We start from the raw sequence: 12,317 nt of genomic DNA on the forward strand, positions 1-12,317 counted from the left end.
GGTAAATGAAAAAAGGATTCTCTCATTAGTCTTAAAATATCAAAATATTAATTATGGGGGCACCTGGGTGGCTCAGTGGATTAAACCTCTGCCTTGGGCTCAGGTCATGATCTGAGGGTCCTGGGATTGAGCCCCGCATCGGGCTCTCTGCTCAGCGGCGAGCCTGCTTCCCTCTCTGTCTCTCTCTCTGCCTCTCTGCCTACTTGTGATCTTTGTCAAGTAAATAAATAAAATCTTAAAAAATATATATATTAATTATGGCAAGAGTGAACAGTATTGTGTTTTGTTGACAGTTTGAGCTGAAGAGTGATTTTCACCATTACATCTGTGTATTAATGTCTATTTTATATAAATATTTAAATTATGTAAGACCTTGTTCACTTCATTGGTTTTACAAGACTCAAAATTTCAAAATATGGGAGAACTATGATATGCCAACAAAGAAAAATTAAAAGTTCTCTTGGAAAACTAAGGGGGAAATGTGTTTCATCCTTTATTTTCAAGGAAAGTCTGTATAGAATAAAAACAAACATTTGTTATGTCATTGAGTACAGAGCTCACATTGCATTTAACCATTTTCATCACATACCTAATGATCTGAAATCAAAATCACCTTAAAAGGCTTATGTCTTTCACTGTCTGCTACATGAAAATCATGTTACCATGTTTCAGTGACATACTATTGCTTTAAAGTCTCCTTTTAAGTAAAAAATGAGACTCAATAATTTCTAAACAAAAGCTTATCATAAATCCTACTGCCTATTATGGGATCAACAAACACCACACTCAGATTAAGCATTTAGACATGAAACATGTCTAAAACCCCTGAAGAATACACTAGAAATAAGCAAGACATTTAGAATGCTTTAATCTTTCCAGTTAACACCATTTGTATCAGTAACTGCAATGTTGTAATTTTTAGCATTTCACATAACTAGTCAGTAAGAATTTTTTTTTAAGGGTGGGAGTAAGAACAGAAGGACAGAAGATACGAGAGTGTCAGGTTTCACACTTCTGTTAAAAACTCAAAAATGAAAACTATTTTCTTCTCTGCATCAAAACTATACCACAAACTTGACGGATGTTTTAGCTTTAATCCCATGACTCATCGTCTACTGGGTTGGGAGCTTGTGAAGAAGAAAACCCTGCTGTGTTCAAAGTGCTCTTGCCCTGGTAATTCTTTAAAAAGAAAGAAAGAAAAAAACATTTAATTTTATATCATTTCTAAAGTTACATTGCCCAGACTGCGAAAGGGGACTCAAGCCTCCCACCATCTATTCCCCAAATATATAATAAAAGACTTGATTTTAACTAAATTTAATCCATTTGGGGAAAAAAGGCCCATATCAACTTAGGAAGTCTAAATTGCACAAAATATTTCAAGAAAAAGCTTTCTTAAACCAGTATTTGGCAAGTAGAAAAACTGAAAGCTTAAAAAGCATAAATATTTAATGATTAGTATGCTCAATGCATCTGACTAAAAGTGGTGCTGCCTTTAAAATGACACGTCAAAAAAGGACATGAATTCATTATCTCTAGTATTTTGTCTGACTTAATAATACCATCAGAATTCTAAAAACAAAGAATTCTTATAGAAGGTTTAGAAGAATCCAAATTAGAATTTTAAATGCTAGCAAATTTGGGAAAGGAGGATGTTTGAGCATAAATATTGTTAATTCCACACTTTTAGGATCAAAAATACATATATACATAAATTTCAAGAAATATTAATCTAGATATGAAAAAAATGGTTTAGATAATTATTGAATGTTATATAGTTACTTCACATCATTAACCACAACATTCACAAAGAGTAACTGGAACCCAGGTTTGGAATTTTTCCCCTCAACCAACCTTTCTAGTGTCAACTGATGCAAACACATTTCCTCTTGCACTACTACCACTGAAGCCAGGAACATATGTACTAAAGGCAATTTCTTCCAACCATGCAGGAACATCCTGTTGGGCCTTTAAAAAAGACATTAGTTTCATATACAACATGCATCAAGTCTTAAAGATTGGAACAGTTTACTTATCCTGAATATACATATATATCTAATGTCTACTTTCAGTGATAAGGTATGATTACTATCCATTCAGTTTACACATTCAAAACTTACATCTGACAGTACTTTCACTAAAGGCTGTGCCAAATGGTTATCTGAATCAGGATCAAAAAAGGAAATAGCTTGGCCAGTATTTCCACAACGACCAGTACGTCCAATTCGGTGTACATATTCATCAATGGTAGAAGGAAGATCAAAATTGATAACATGTTGAACATTTTCAATATCCAGCCCCCTGGCAGCTACTGAAGTAGCAACAAGAACTGGACACTTTCCACAGCGAAAATCTCCAAGAGCTTGCTCTCTCTCTCTCTGTTCTCGGTCACTAAAAATAAAAGCAAACATGTGTTAGGACAGTTTTTAAGAAAATTATTACAGTGAATGATTAAAGTTCAACATATATATTTATTTTTAATACTAGTAAAAATAGCAGCATTTAATATTACTCTCTACTTCTTACATACCAGGTATTACACTAATTCTGTTCAAGCCATCATTTCATTTAATTCTCACAGTAATACTTTGAAGTGGAACAGTTATCTTCATTTGCACACGGAAGGTAATGGGTAATATGTACATGGAGTTAAAAGACAAACTTAAGTATGACGAACATCGAATCTCAGCTATTAACAATCTCTTTCTAGTCTTGACAAATAATATATAACTATTTCAGAATATCAAAGAAGTTTTTTAATTATAATCTCAGATTTCTGTATAGTCACTGATTAGTATCTAAAGATACACTAGTAAAGCACCAATAAAGTTGTATTAATATGACATTTTTATGCAAGTCAATAAAAAGACGTCTAACATGAGAAAGAGTGGATTCTGAAGAAAAACTTAGATCTAAGGATCAGAGAGCCTGAAGGAAGCTCTCTTGAAGAGTTAGCATTCCTCATGATGAGGAGTCTAAGACCTTTAATGTCCACCCCATCACCCAGTTGTTATAAAAACTTAAAATGAAAATAACTGTTTATTGTATTTTTTAATTATTTTTAAAAAGATTTTTATTTATTTATTTGACAGACAGACATCATAAGTAGGCAGAGAGGCAGGCAGAGAGAGAGAGAAGAGGAAGCAGGCTCCCTGCTGAGCTGAGAGCCCAACGCGGGCCTCGATCCCAGGACCCCGAGACCATGACCCAAGCCGAAGGCAGAGGCCTTAACCCACTGAGCCACCCAGGCACCCGAAGATAACAGTTTAGATCTTGAGAATTCTGAATCCTAATCTTAGGATTATATGATGTTAGTTATATACATTAATGTTTCTTAACAAAGGACAAATACAAGTGTCACCTCCCTACTATGAAATCATATTAATCTACTCACCCATGAATACTTGTTGTTGATATTTTTTCTTGACAAAGAAAAGTAGCAATAAAATCTGCTTTTTTCTTAGTCTCAACAAAAACCATAGTTCTTTCATCACCTATAAGACAATGAAACAGTGATTAACATTCAAACTACAAAATTAGGGCAAGGAAAAAAAGGCAGAGTTATTAGTAGGAAATAGTCTCATCCACCACTGTATCCCCAAGACCAAGACCAGGCCTGGCAGGTAATAGAAACTCAAATATTTCCTGAATGAATTAATATCAAAGTTAAAGAATTAAGGACTATTTTTTCTATTTTAGAGACCAAAAAAAAAAGCTTACCCACTGTCCTCCCAGGCCAACACCAAGGTAGACACTTAGAGCAAGATAAATGATATCTACCTGCCAACTCTTAGCAATTCATTTCAGGATCTTCATTTCCCTCTCTAGTTAAATAAATGCCTTTGTTCCCTACCTCCCAAGGTAATTCAATCATTCATTCTGCTTTGATTGCCCTAAGGATTTATAAGGCATCCAACACAATATTGACAAATACTACAATATTCCATGTTCCAACATTCTCTCTTAATTCAAACCCCTTTATTCCCAAAATTTCATATATCAAGAAAATTAATAAACTTTATCCTAGGGTCTTATGAATCAAAAATATTTATTGGTTAGCTGAAAGTACTTAAGTGGTAGAAACTCAATCATAACCCAGAGATTTTTTTACCTATTATAAAGAGGATAAGTTATAGTAATGGAAAGAAGATTGTATGACTGTCCATAATTCCTCTCCTCCATTTCCCTATTAGTTGGCTTCATTTATTCAACAAATATTGTGCCTAAGAGATGCCAATCACTATTCTAGGTGCTGGAAATACTGCAATAAAATGAAGTCCCTGTTTTCACTGTGGAGAGGCAAATAATAAGCAAATATTATGCAATAAGTCCTAAAAGGGAAAAAAGAAAAACACAAGGATAGTCTCAAGAAGGTTACTTCAGATGTACCCTAATTAGATGACATCTGAGTAGAAATAAGAATAAAACAATATAGTGAACTTCAGAATAAAACAATATAGTGAACTTCTCAGATAACTGGGAAAGCATAGTACAAGGCAAAGGGAAGGACAAATACAAACACTCCTGAGTTATGAGTGTTCCTGGTGTGCTAAAAAAAAAAAAAAAAAAACAATCAGAAAAGAGGTACAAACGCCTTGAAGCAGAAGTGTGCCTGGTGCATGTAAGAAACAGTAATGAACGTCTGGGTGGAGTAGGGTGAGCATGAGAGCAGCAGAACATGAAGACAGAGAGGTAATGGTGGTCAAGTCACGGGAAGGACACTGAAAGAAATTCTTGTGAGAAGGGAAGCCCCTGGTTTTGAACAAAGAAGTAACAAGATCTAATCTTTGTTTTTTATCTGAGGAGCTAATAGATGCAGAATATATTTTGATGGCAGAAGCAAAATTATTTTGCAACAGACAAGAAATATGCAGTTAGAGAAAGAAATGAAGAATGACTCCAAGACTTTGTATCTGAACAACTGGAAAAATGGAACATTAACTAAGAGACCTGCAAGAAAAAAAGGCTCAGAAGAAGTATTTCATTAAGTCTCAGGTCTACTAACCAAGCAGAAAATCAAAATGGCAACTGATTCCCACAGTAATAAGTCAGTTAAACCTTAGTCAGTTTTAAAACTAAAAACAAAGAATTCATTTTTGGTGGAGTAAACACAGTTTGATGTAAAGATATGTTATTAGGACTTTATACTTCTTAAAACAAAAAATATATATTTCACCCAGAATAGTTTTTTGTCAAATACTGTTTAAATCTCAAATCCTTCCTATTTTTAATCTTTATGAAAAAAGGACTATACTGCTACATAATTTACACAGGAAATTGAATCATAAAACCTTTTATAAAAGAAAGCTTTAAATACAAAGCAGTAAAAACACAGATTTAAAAAACTTAACACCAATTTTTAAAGTAATTTTTAAAAATTAGTCATTTAAAAAAATCAAAATCATGAAAAAAAATTATATCAATTTAAGGTACCTATGTTTCGTAGAATTTCAACAAGTTTTTCTCTTTTGGAGTACTGGCCAACTTGGAGAATGGTCTGCTGAACATCTCTACATGCTCCACCCACTTGTCCAACAGCAACAAACAAATAATTCGACTTTAAAAACTCCCCAGCCAACCTTCAAAGACAAAAGATTATCCCTTAACTTATCCTCTTTCATTAATACTCATTATATGCACTGAATTTCTGCAAGTGTTACTTCAAATATTAGACTGTAACAACTCTAATAAGGTAAGTAACTATGTCATCCAAGTACGAATTCCAAAGATCAGTATAAAATGTTAAGATTTTATTAGCAACTGTTAGTGAAAAAGTTTGTGTCAAATTATGGATACAGGGAGTTCAAGTGATGTGGAGGTCATGTAAAATTATGTAAAATGTGTATGTTATATAATAAAAATTATGCTTAAATATCAGACTACAATAAGCAGGAATTTTTGTTAAAAGCTGAAATACATGCCTAGGGCAAAAACTCTGTTCTTCACAAATACTTTTATGTATATTATTGCTAGAAGTTATTTTCTGATAATATTATTTGTTAAATTACTATATTTTCATCAAATTATGAGCAAACCAGATCTTAGGTCAGTGTTTTTCATGTCAAAACACATACCAAAAATGGTTAACACTTATAGAGCACAACTGAGTAAAAAAAAATCAGACAAGAGGTGAAGGGTCTAGGGGCTGATGCTCACCCCAAAGGTTGAGGGTATCAGCATGTTGACACACACATAACTCACTGACAGGGCACAATTAAGGTCTGCTTTAGATCATCCAGAAACATAGGGAGCAGGGAAAGGGAACTGCCAATCAAAGAGCTGAGTTTTCGGGGATTAAGGAAGAGGTCCAAATCTATCATCAGTCCTCCTCTCTCCCATTTAGCAGTCCCTTACTTTCTACCTGCCTCCTAAAATACCATGAAAATAGTTCAAACTTAGCATTTCCAGAATTTTAATAAATCATTGCTGTTTCTTTCTCCTCACCTGCCCTTACAATAAAAGAAAAAGAAAAGCTTCATTTTGAAGCTTGATTCAAAATCCTGCCAGAATCAAGCCCCTCTCAACCACAAATTTCAAAACCACCTCAAATTCTTTATTATCCATCATCCTTTTCATTTGCTAAAACATTTAGTGAGTGTTAGGCACACATGGTGCAAGGTACTGGGAGTACAAAGATGGATATAATGTTCTCTGCCACTGAGATGTTCACATCAGTAAGATAAACATATAAAAAATAATTACTATATTTTTAAGTAGTTAACATTTTAATATTTGCATTAAAGTTTCTAAAGTATCTAAAACAGTTTCACAAGTACAATGGCAGGAAACAGATGAAATGATGTGTTTTTGGAAGAGCTTTCAAGTTGAAGCCAATAGGAAATAGTTTTAGTAGACAAGAAATACATGATTTCAAGCAATAAGTAGCAGGTGAAGCAAAGATTACATCATGTGCAGAGTCTGGAAGATGGTTAGTCAGACTGTGGAGATGGGAAGACATGAGAGGGTTTATTTATACATTTTTTTGTTTTGTTTTCTTTTTTTTCTTTTATTATGTTATGTTAGTCACAATACAGTACACATCATTACTTTTTGATGCAGTGTTCCATGATTCACTGTTTATATATAACACCCAGTGCTCTATGCAATATGTGCCCTCCTTAATACTCATCACTTGGTTAACATATCCCCCCACTCCCCTCCACTCTAAAACCCTCAGTTTGTTTCTTGAAGTCCATAGTCTTTCAAGGTTCATCTCCCTCTCTGATTGGGAGGGTTTATTTTGAATAAATGTCTAAAAAAACCCAGACTTTATTTTGAAATAATTACTAACATAAAATTGAGATTAGAGTCGGGAGAAATGTTAGAAAGCCACTACCAACGAGAAGGAAACTGAAAAGGACTTAAAGTGGGAAACAGAGAAGAAACTAACAGATTTGAAATATTCTAGAGATAACTACCAAAATGAGTATTTTTGAAGGGAGAAAGTTAAAATTGTATGAGGGAAGAATCAATAGGATTCAAAGGATTTTGGTTTAGAAATACTTTGCTGTCAATAAGGAAAACTGGATAGGAAGGAGGGTACTGAAGAATAGCTTCCATTTTGGACATAATGAACATTGGTTACTAGTAAACATTTTTTAAAAAGTACTCTTTTTTTTTTTCAAAGATTTTATTTATTTATTTGAGAGAGCATGAGCAGGAGGTGAGAGAGTGAAGCATGAGAGGGAGAAGCAGATACCTTGCTGAGCAGGGAGCCCGATGTGGGACTGGATCCCAGGACCCTGAGATCATGACCTAGTCTGAAGGCAGACACTTAACTGACTGAGCCACCCAGGTGCCCTAAAGAAGATATTCTAAAAAGTTAAAACCTCAAGTCTGGCACTCAGGAAAGAGATTAGGGAAACAGGTAATAAATTTGGGACAGTTACAGAAGAAAACGTAAGCCACAGAAATGGATGCTGCAATGGTTTAGTGACATGCGCAGTGATAAACGTGTATTTTCAAGACAGTAATGAGCAGCTTATAACATTTGAAAGCAAAGAGTGAAGCAAGTGAGGAGACTTCAGTAACTTAAGACTGTAAGCAACTCAAGGTCAGGGCCTCTATTCTGTTTACCATATATCCCCAGGACTTATAATCAAATGTGTCTCATAAAAAGCACTCAACAACTGTTAGTTATGAGAGTACGCATTAGTCATTTTGACTGACCAATATCCAAATACTTTCCTATTTCAGGGTGAATCAAAAAATGGGCAACAGGGTAGCTGGGTGGCTCAGACCGTTAAGCGACTGCCTTTGGCTCGGGTCATGATCCTGGAGTCCTGGGACTGAGTCCTACCTTGTGCTTCCAGCTCCACAGGGAGTCTGCTTCTCCCTCTGACCTTCTCCCCTCTCATGCTGTCTCTCTTACTTCCTCTCTCAAATTAATAAATAAAATATTAAAAAAAATAAAAGCAACAGAATATTTAAATATTTAAGTAGATAGTTACCTATCCACTATTAATTGCCAAAAATGAAGATGGAAATGCAGATATCACTTTTCAAACTTAAGACACCATTTAATATAAGAAACTATTATTTTATATACTACTAAGAAAAAAAATCCTGATCAAATGCTTTATTTAGACATTTTCTCCCGTAAAGATCTCTTTTTACTACACAGAGACTTTTAAAATCATCTCCTTTTTTTTTTTAAGATTTTATTTATTTATTTGAGAGAGAGACAGTGAGCGAGAGAGCATGAGTGAGGAGAAGGTCAGAGGGAGCAGCAGACTCCCCATGGAGCTGGGAGCCCGATGCGGGACTCGATCCCAGGACTCCGGGATCATGACCTGAGCCAAAGGCAGTCGTCCAACCAACTGAGCCACCCAGGCATCCCTAAAATCATCTCTTAAGTAAACCAAATCAATAGCCAGTCCTACTATCTGATGACTTTGAAGTGTTTGATCCCATGTAACACTCTATCAGACAAGGAGACCTACTTTACAGCAAAAGAAGTAATGGAGCAGGCCCATAACCATAAGGTTATGATTAGGTCTACAGGTCATATCATACCCCTGAGTAAGGAAAGGGTTAAGATATAGGCAGGGAAAGAAAGGGGGCCCCTGGCTAGGCTCTGAGACTATTCCAGGTAGGCAGAAGCACTAAGACAGAGCGAACAAGGTATAAGGAAACAGACCACCTGGCCCTGGATGTTAGGGAGTATTTTCCTTTGGTGGCTACCAAGTATCACAGAAAATGGCCAAGCCTCAAAGAATTAAGTCATTAAGGGCATTAACTATGGTCCTTGCTCAAACCAAGATGACCAAAGAATCTGAAGGACACAAGTTTCCCAGTCAGTTCTCAAAGAAAGACTGCCATTAAAAGCCATCAGTGGCAACCTGTTTGGGACTCCTCCCACTCTAGAGAGCTTTCTCTGTATCCTTACTTAATAAAACTCTGTTTTACTCACTCTCCTTTGTCCAGGAGAGTCATTCTTCAACTCTGTCAGACAAGAACCTGACTCTCTCGCTTCACTACAACACTCAGAATCTGTCACCCTGACAGAAAGTGGAACATCCTCTTAAAGAATAGTTCATGGGCCAGCTTGGAAGTGTTTCCTTACAAAGACCGCACATCATTCAACACGGCCCAGTAACTTTCAATCAGAAATCTTTATATAGTGCATTCAGTCTGAGAGCCAAAGGGTACTAGCAAGAGTAGCCCCCTTACCATCACTCCCAGTGACCCACATAGGAAATCTGTGCTTCCCACTCAAGCTATAGATTCTGCAGATAAGGTGGTCTTGGTTCCCAAAAACCAAGAGGTTCTGTCAGAATCAACAGGAGGAGTCTTTAATGAATTACAAGCTAAAGTTGCTTTCTGGTCATTTCAGGTGCCTTGTGGCCAAGGGAGCAGCAAGCAAAAAGAAGAGTCACAATTCTAGAAAGGATGTGTCATCCTGATCTCAGAATTCACCAAGCCATATAGTGTATAGAGTAAGATATTCAATATGTGTCAATAATTGGTACATGAATTTTCTAAGAAAGGCCCAATTTGGGGCACCTGGGTGGCTCAGTGGATTAAGCCGCTGCCTTCGGCTCAGGTCATGATCTCAGGGTCCTGAGATCGAGTCCCACATCGGGCTCTCTGCTCAGCAGGGGGCCTGCTTCCCTTCCCCTCTCTCTGTGATCTCTTCCCTTCCTCTCTCCTACTGTGATCTCTCTGTCAAATAAATAAATAAAATCTTAAAAAAAAAATTAAAAAAAAAGAAAGGCCCAATTTTCCCAAGCTATATAATTTTTATTTGAAAAGAAGACACAAACATAAAAGTAACTTCATTCAGTAAACATTTATTAAATCCTAGCTAGCTGCTGTGTAATCACACACATATACACATTTTAACAAAATGTGACACTAATGCAAAGCCAGGTAATAAAGGCAAGAAACAATGAAAAATACAGTAAACTTTTTAGGAACACATCCATTTCTATGTTAAAATCTTAACATTTAAAAAAAACCCTCAAAAATAATTTTTTGCATTGCTTTTCCTTTCATAAAAGCATTTATGCACAAAACAACTATTTTTAAGAAGAAAAAAAATGTTACCTTTGAATTTCTTCCGGAAAAGTTGCACTAAACATAAGGGTTTGCCGCTGTTCTTTTGATGGCATTCCAGGGCAAGAAATTAACTTCTTCATTTCTGGTCCAAAACCCATATCCAGCATGCGATCAGCTTCATCCAGAACTAAATATTTGACTTGTCTGAGACCAATCTTTAAGAATATTTTTAAGAGAGCAGAAAATGCATACAAATCAACATATTAAACTAAAACGTTCCTCACAATTCTGACTACTAATTTATTGTTAAGCATGAAGATCAGAAATCAATGCATAAAATAATGAGAATTGTTATGCTTAGATAACACTAGTATTGTTTAAATACTGATGAACAATTCCTGATCTTCACTAACATGTTAGCCACTAGCTATTAAGTACTTTAACCTACAGCTATTAAGTACTTAAACCATGGCTACTGTGTGTAAAGAACAGAATTTTTTATTTTATATCATTTTTAAATGTGGCTGCTGACTACTGTAGAGATGTACAGCTTATTATCTGATAAAATCAGTCTTTAACGTAAGGAAAAATTTCCTAACAGCATGATGTATTCAAATGTCTTATAAGGGGTAAATTTAGCTCTAATACTTTAAACTCTTAATAAATTCTCCATTCTCTAATCACTTGGGAACAACTGAGAAACTTCTGTCACCTTCATATGAATACTTATACTATAAGGAGAAGGAGACATTTTCAAGGAAAACAAATGAATTTGGCATAACCACGTAGGTTGTTTAGTGAGAAATCAAGGCGGATTTCTCTGGATAGTCTAAATAAGTATCCAAAGAAAACTACCTTTATAAGGAAAGACCATGTTTTGAGTAATCCCTTTAGAGAAGAGCCTTAAAAAAAGCAAAGGAGTTTCATCAAAGTGAGCTTAAAGCACTGATTTACAGATGTGATAAAGTGTTACATGAGTACCTAAAGTAAGTACATAAACCTAAATATGTTTTTAAAGGCTCAGAAATTGTAACAATCCTGGCTAACATCATCCTATGCTTAAAAAGAGACAAATGCTAATAACCAGGCTTTCTTTTATGAAGAAAAGATGTCATCATGACTTACATGAAACTAGATAAAAGAATTTACTCCATTCCTCCCAGTGTAGCAGAATATGGGATATAGACTTGATTCAGATCCAGCTTCTAGCCCTAGCCTATCACTAGAGCTAAGTGAGGAATTTTAAACAAATTACATAATCTCATTCACTGTCTTCTCAAATACAAAATAGGAAGTACTACTTATCTACTGTTGGAGTTATTTTAATAATTGTGTAAGAATGCATTCAAAGAGTGGCTCCTGGGTGGCATAGTTAAGTGTCCAACTCTTGGTTTTGGCTCAGGTCATGATGGAGCCCTGGGCTCAGCACAGATTCTGCTTAAGACTGTCTTTCCCTCAGGGGGCACCTGGGTGGCTCAGTGGGTTAAGCCTCTGCCTTCAGCTCAGGTCATGATCCCAGGGTCCTGGGATAGAGCCCTGCATCGGGTTCTCTGCTCAGCAGGGAGCCTGCTTCCTCCTCTCTCTCTGCCTGCCTCTCTGCCTACTTGTAATCTCTATCAAATAAATAAATAAAATCTTTAAAAAAAAAAAAAAAAAGACTGTCTTTCCCTCTCCCTCTAACCCTCCCACCCCATGCTCACTGTCTCTCTAAAGTAAATAATATACATCTTAAAAAAAAAAAAAAAGAATGCCTTCAGAGAATCTGATGGGCGCCTAACATAAACAGTACTCTAATAAACCCTTATCTCTTTGCATCA

The 12,317-nt window shown here is 35.6% G+C and overlaps 1 protein-coding gene across 2 annotated transcripts in view; it reads right to left on the minus strand.

The window, feature by feature from the left end:
• Positions 1 to 480: 480 nt before the first annotated feature.
• DDX4 (DEAD-box helicase 4) overlaps positions 481 to 12,317 on the minus strand; it is a 74,368-nt gene continuing 62,531 nt past the window's right edge. For both annotated transcript variants that reach the window (XM_004744643.2, XM_004744642.2), the window contains 6 exons: positions 10,549 to 10,715; positions 5,434 to 5,579; positions 3,395 to 3,494; positions 2,121 to 2,391; positions 1,855 to 1,968; positions 481 to 1,179 (listed from right to left, as the gene is read on the minus strand). In XM_004744643.2, the coding sequence (XP_004744700.1) occupies positions 1,093 to 1,179; positions 1,855 to 1,968; positions 2,121 to 2,391; positions 3,395 to 3,494; positions 5,434 to 5,579; positions 10,549 to 10,715 (885 nt within the window). In that variant the 3' untranslated portion in view covers positions 481 to 1,092. The remainder of the gene's footprint in view (positions 1,180 to 1,854; positions 1,969 to 2,120; positions 2,392 to 3,394; positions 3,495 to 5,433; positions 5,580 to 10,548; positions 10,716 to 12,317) is intronic.

This window comes from Mustela putorius, unplaced genomic scaffold (genome assembly GCF_011764305.1).
Source record: "Mustela putorius furo isolate JIRA1106 unplaced genomic scaffold, ASM1176430v1.1 tig00000145_pilon_pilon_pilon, whole genome shotgun sequence".
Lineage (NCBI taxonomy): Eukaryota > Metazoa > Chordata > Mammalia > Carnivora > Mustelidae > Mustela > Mustela putorius.